Source organism: Pollachius pollachius (assembly GCF_949987615.1).
Source record: "Pollachius pollachius genome assembly, chromosome: 2".
NCBI classification, from domain to species: Eukaryota; Metazoa; Chordata; class Actinopteri; order Gadiformes; family Gadidae; genus Pollachius; species Pollachius pollachius.
In genome coordinates, this window is record NC_136935.1 from 39,232,033 (window position 1) to 39,238,655 (window position 6,623).

The window sequence follows — 6,623 nt, forward strand, 5'->3', positions numbered from 1 at the left end:
TAAACGCCTTTATAAAATTACATAAATCATCGCCATTTATTACACATTCCACCCGATGAAAAAATATCATACGATAACATAAAAATTTCAGATATCACTGTAATTTATAACTCGCTTGGTTTTTACAAAATGACCGGTATTGATAGTGCAGCGGGCATTACTTCGTCGCACAATGCAGACGTCATAGATCACGTTCACTCAGCTGTTTCGGAAGTGTTTACAATATTAATTTGTCAACTAAATCAAAACGAAGCAAAATTGTATTCTGTCAATACGAGGAATCGCTACCATTTACGGTGAGTAGAACTACCTGTGCCATCTCGGGTATCGCAGGACCGATGTATGACTAGAATCCTACCTTGGTAGTGGAGTGCTGAAGTTGCTGCCTTGCATGACATTTAACGTTTTCAAACTGTAAATAACGGATGCTTGAATAATAAATACAACGCGATCAGTTTTTCTAACGTGGATGATTGTTTCTCTTTATGTATGCTGCCATGTTGCCTGTTAACTGTCATCTATATAATCCCTATGTCACAATCTTAAGCTTCATAAAACGTACAAAACTGAATGTATTTTTAGTTTCTTTAACAACTCAACGTGTCCTAGTAAAACAAACCCATGAACCCATCATGCATATACCCCGTTTTTTTCATCGGTGTCTTTTAAAGTGATTTACACTGTATTTAAACTCTGGGTTGCTGGGTCCAAAGGAATCGTTCACTGAGCCCGGGGTACAATGCGACCTCTCAGAGACGCTCAGCTGGGCGCCTTCACCTTCTTCGCCTCGGCTCTTCCTCATGATGTCTGCGGGAGCAACGGTTTACCCCTCACCCCCAACTCCATCAAGATCCTTGGGCGATTTCAAATCTTGAAGACCTTCACTCACCCAAGACTCTGCCAATATGTGGACATTTCCAGGGGAAAACACGGTATGTCTGACTGTAATTACCCTGTAAGATAATTATATCAATATAAGGTATTGCACAGTGGATGCACTTGCATCTAATCCTCAGGAACAATAACATATGGATCAATTAATTCAACTTCCTCCACAATGAAGGAAGTTGAATGGCAAAACCTACTTATATTCATATTGGCCATCAGAAGCTATTATCAACAGCGACTTAGTGAGGCTGATAACTCTTCCCTGCGATGTACATGATTCTTATAGGTTACACTTTTACATTGTGGGCAGCTCTAGGTGCTCTAGGTTTCTACCAATATTTTCCTGAATAATACCATGAATAATTGTTTATACTTTTTGCTATTCCCCTGTAGAGCGTCTGGTTGTGGTTGCAGAACACTATGAGAGCAGTTTAAGTGATTTCCAGAGACAGGGGAAAACAGCGAGGTATGATGGTACTGTTGTCACTCACAAGCAATGTATCAAAAACCTGCTATTTAGACTTCTCTTCTTTCTTCTTCTTTTAAATGTGCATACACATTGGGCAACATGGAGCAGGGATGGGGATGCATACACAGTTCACGTGCATATTACACAATAACTGTATTTATTATCATGTGTCGCATGAAGTGTGCTGGGAAATGGGGGTTCCTTGACCGGCTCGGCCTGACTCTGGCAACGCATAAAGGCGGAAAATTAGGCGCTGCGGAAGTCCGGAGGTGGGTAGGCCTTTGGCGTACCCCCAACAGCTAATAAATTCATTACTCTGCCTTGTCTGTCCACTCCTTCCAGCCCTGAAATGGTGCTCAAGGTGGCTTACGAGGTACTGGAAGGCCTCGAGTTCATGAACAAGCACGGCATGGTACACAGAGCCCTGGCTCCAAACAATGTGCTCATGGACCACAAGGTAAAGCCAGCTTTACCTGCATCTTATCCACGTAAATAAATAGGATCGTTGAACGTAAGCAATGTTGTCAGATGTAAAACAGTCCCCTTTGAGACTGTCACATTGGGTAAGGGCTATGCAGACACATTTGACCGTGACTTTGAATATCGTGTTCACAGGGGAATCTAAAGCTGGCCAAGTTCGGACTCTATTACATGACGGACCGTGGAGGAGACGTGGACTTTCCCATCGGGTAGTTAACCTTTCTCTCCTGATTCATCGTCATGACATCTCAATAGCTCAACCTCCCTGGTACTCTTCAACTTTTGGGTCAGACATTGACCTGTGTCTGTTTGCTGTTAGGTAACTTATTGGAAGAAAAGAACGGATGAATGATGCAGAGATAGTGGCTCGTAGTGCCCATGAATTTTCATAAAAAACAGGTTGAGGGTATCAAAGTAGCTTTCTGTTTGAAGCACCATCACACATTGTTGGGCTTTCATCCTAATCCTGAGGCCTTTGTGTTCGGCCGTGTCTCTCGTGTGTAATATCCTTTCACAGCTTTGAAAAATGAATGATGGTCTGCATGTGTGTATGTGTGTGTGTGTGTGTGTAGGTGCAAGCAAAAGTGTGTGCTACATGCACATGGTCAAATGTCAGCCCTATGGGCACAGACACACAGATGCTGTACAATACACATCTGGCTTCAAATGATAGTATGCACATCTGTCAAAGCCTCCTGTTTTTTTAACGGAAAAAAAAAACTCTGCATGCACTGGTGTGAGAAAAATTAAGACAATTTCAAAATATTAAGTTGGGAGTAAGTGCAGGGCTTGCAAAATGTCATATTTCATTTTGTCCTGTGGGCGATGGAAAGGACACTAGCCCATAAACCACTCTTGCAGTAACTCACTGAAGCTCACTCTTGGGAGAAAAAAAAGGGAAAAGTTTGGTGTTGGAGAGCTGTTCTGCTGTGAGTGCACCGTCGCCTCATTACATGCAGCCTCTCAATCATTTCCACGCCACGGGGTAGGAATTAACTAGCGGTAGGAAAGGGAAAAGGCTGTCTACTTTGGTTTAAAAGCTCTGGGGTTTGTGGTGCAGTCAAGTCATCTGTCGCCCCTCCTGTGATCATCCCGGCAGATACCCGTCATATCTGGCCCCAGAGGTCATCGCGCAGGGCTCCTTCCACGCCAGCGACCCCTCCAATGAGGTGGCCCCTCTGCCCTCGGGGCCCAAATCTGATGTCTGGTCCCTCGGGGTCCTGCTCTTTGAGATGTGTGCAGTACGGATCTTTTTTATTGGTTACGCATATTTGATTGCTTGCATAATTGCTCGTTAAGATAGTGTTAAACTAAGTCTGTACGAAACACTAATAGTTGAGTAGAAACAGGCTAATTGTGTACTTCTATTTCAATCTTTTGTGTCACTCTTTATTATGGTTTCAAATAATGTGTATTATCTGTGGTTCCAGGGCAGGCGATTACTTCACAACATTGAAATAAGCGAGAGGCTGAAATTCATCTTGACCTTGGGTAAATTGTGTTGACATGGCAACGTACCGGATGTGAAACATGCTGCTTGTTGTGCTCTCTAATCTGTTTCTATCTGCTCCTCCTTCTCAGGATGCATGGATGACATCGTCACTGTCCTTGCCGAGGAACATGGTTGCCTGGATACCATAAAGGTAAACAATATCTAACAACAGTTGTTGAAATTAAAAAAAATAATTAATATTACATATGATATTATAGTATGTATTTATTAATGTTGGTGATATTAGTTTTAATTGATAACCTTATCAATATGGATAAGGGGTTGATGGTGGTAGTTCACGTTATCATTGAAAATATACAAATATTTGAATCCATTCTTTGGTTTATAAATAAACCAAAGATAAATATATATATATACCAATAAATATATCTAATTGTTTTCTGTGTTGAGGATATTAATAATATCCAAAAATATTTTCTATGGTCCCTATCTGAAATGAGTGTAAGTGTGAATGGCGTTTAGTGTGTTTCATTTAAGAAATTTTGATTCTCTCCTGGTTTTTACGTGAGCAGCAGAGTGCACACAGATTGTGACAGCAATACTAAATGTCTGTGTGTCTCACAGGATCTTCCTGTGAATGTCCTGGAGTTATTAAGGAAATGCTTGACTTTTCTCCCATCCAAAAGGTAAATATATCCTCTGTTGAATGTAATATCCGGGTTAGATCACATTATGCCATGTCTGTTATCTGGGAGAAGTTGGTCACAGATAAACTTCAGAAGGTTTGCCCAAAGACAAAAAATGTGCCTATAAAAGGAGTGAAATGCATGTGGAAATAATGAAATATTTTATTTCCAAGCTGGGCACTTTATTTGAGTGTTTTATAATTCTGTGTGTGTGTGTGTGTGTGTGTGTGTGTGTGTGTGTGTGTGTGTGTGTGTTGTCCTTCCAGGCCTACCCCTGCAGAGCTGCTGGGAGATGAAGTGTTTAATGAAATCTCGTGCCTCTACATGCCCTTCCAGAAGCCCCTCAGCCTGTTCTCCTCCTCCCTGCGCTGTGCTCATCTGGAGCTCCCAGAGGACATCAGTGACCTTTGCAAAGGTTCACTGCCAACACTCACATACTCACGCGCACACACACGCACACACATGCACACACACACACACACACACACACACATACACACAAAGCTGCACCCATAAGCACGCACACAAACTCACACACATGCACAAATTGTAACTCTCTCTTTGTACTCACCCTATCACAATTTTTTCTTACTGTGCGGCATCTTGCTCTGAAACCCACATTTCCCTTCTGGCATGAATAAAGTGTAATTATTAATTATTATTATTAACTATAAATATTATTTTATATAACTTTTTAATAATGTTATTAAGTCCCAAAGATTCAATGCTGACAGAGCAGCCACCCTCAGTATTTCTGTATTATTAACAAAAATGTTTTAATCTCTATAATTTATTTGCTTCACATCTGAATTTCACCATATGTTTAAATCTATTCATCAAACACACACACACACACACACACACACACACACACACACACACACACACACAGAAAGCGGTAAGTCACCTTGGGTGTTGCTCCACCAGAGGAAGAGGGGGTGGACTACCTATCAGAGCGGGCCATAGACGAGGTATACTACCTGTGGTGCCTGGCAGGAGGAGACCTGGAGAAGGAGCTCACCAACCAGGGCATCATCCAGTCCAAGCCACCCCTCTGCACACTTCCCAAGTAGGTAACACACACACACACACACACACACACACACACACACACACACACACACACACACACACACACACACACACACACACACACACACACACACACACACACACACACACACACACAAACACACACTGTCTCTCTCTGCTTCTGTCTCTCTCTCTCTCTCGCACACTGTGATTTCATCAACTCTTCCTCCTCCTCCTCCTCCTCCTCCCGTCTGTTAGGTTTCTCCTGGAGGACGGGGAGTCCTTCGGCCAGGGCAGAGACCGCAGTTTCCTTTTGGACGACACCACCGTCACCCTATCCCTCTGTCAGCTCAGAAACGTGAGGAAGTTTAGATATCTTTTAAAAAAACATCCATGAAAAGGTAACGCACATGTACTGACGTATCTACCTGGGAGAGCTTTATTTATCCCCATAAGGGGGGACGTGGCCTTTATCTGCTGTTGTTGTGGTACAGCGCATTTAAGGGTGGTTATTTCAATCACTGTTTCCGGCTCTTTCAGAGGCTGAAGGATGTAGGAGGAGAAGCTTATTATCCCCTGCTGGAGGAAGAGTAAGGATCTTCTTCTTTTACATTTGTGTCATAGCTGATCAAAACAAAATAAACACCCACCTATCTATAAATGTTAATTGAGCTTGAGGGACGCTAAAAATGAGTGTTTATTCATTGCTGTTCTTCAACTTGCGTAGCTCCATGGAATCTGAGAAATTCACAAATGGACACAATCTCTCTCAGACACACACTAGCGCACCCAGACACATTCATATATATATATATATATCAAATACTAATCTATTTCAACATTATCTTGAATGTTAACTGAAAGATAAGAACCAGCCCAGTACCAATAGAGCTTGTGCTTCTCTCCGTATCGCCTCAGTCCTGTCAGTATAGATTGTGCTTTGCTTGGGAGTCACAGTGTCTCGGTTCTGCCCTCTGCTCCAGACAGTCCAGCCTCCCCCAGTCGGCCAGCAGCCAGGACCTGTCCACCGCCGTCACCCTGCCCCTTATCATCCGGGAGAGAGACACAGAGTACCAGCTCACCCGCATCGTCCTCTTCCACAGACTGCTGCAGGTGTGTGGACCGAGCCCCCATGGACCATACACACACACGCATACAGACGCAGTCGCAGACATGCACAACACACACACGCACGCACGCACACACACACACACACACACACACACACACACACGCAGACGTGCACATACACACACACAGAAACACAAACACGTGCACATTCGCAACCGTGCAAACATGCACGTACACACAGATACACACACACATGCACGCAAGCATAGACACACATACACAGACACACACACACACACACACACAGACACACGCAGACGTGCACATACACACACACAGAAACACAAACACGTGCACATTCGCAACCGTGCAAACATGCACGTACACACAGATACACACACACATGCACGCAAGCATAGACACACACACACAGACACACAGACACACGCAGACGTGCACATACACACACACAGAAACACAAACACGTGCACATTCGCAACCGTGCAAACATGCACGTACACACAGATACACACACACATGCACG

At 43.5% G+C, this 6,623-nt stretch overlaps 1 protein-coding gene across 1 annotated transcript in view; it reads left to right on the top strand.

Annotated features, from left to right (window-relative positions):
- Positions 1–173: 173 nt before the first annotated feature.
- Positions 174–6,623, top strand: part of tbck (TBC1 domain containing kinase) — a 39,292-nt gene continuing 32,842 nt past the window's right edge. Inside the window, exons 1-14 of the mRNA XM_079758777.1 lie at positions 174–296; positions 714–932; positions 1,282–1,354; positions 1,700–1,814; positions 1,973–2,046; positions 2,937–3,078; positions 3,268–3,328; positions 3,419–3,480; positions 3,915–3,976; positions 4,243–4,391; positions 4,904–5,045; positions 5,267–5,366; positions 5,549–5,598; positions 5,992–6,121. Coding sequence (XP_079614903.1) covers positions 740–932; positions 1,282–1,354; positions 1,700–1,814; positions 1,973–2,046; positions 2,937–3,078; positions 3,268–3,328; positions 3,419–3,480; positions 3,915–3,976; positions 4,243–4,391; positions 4,904–5,045; positions 5,267–5,366; positions 5,549–5,598; positions 5,992–6,121 — 1,353 coding nt within the window. The 5' untranslated portion in view covers positions 174–296; positions 714–739. The remainder of the gene's footprint in view (positions 297–713; positions 933–1,281; positions 1,355–1,699; positions 1,815–1,972; positions 2,047–2,936; positions 3,079–3,267; positions 3,329–3,418; positions 3,481–3,914; positions 3,977–4,242; positions 4,392–4,903; positions 5,046–5,266; positions 5,367–5,548; positions 5,599–5,991; positions 6,122–6,623) is intronic.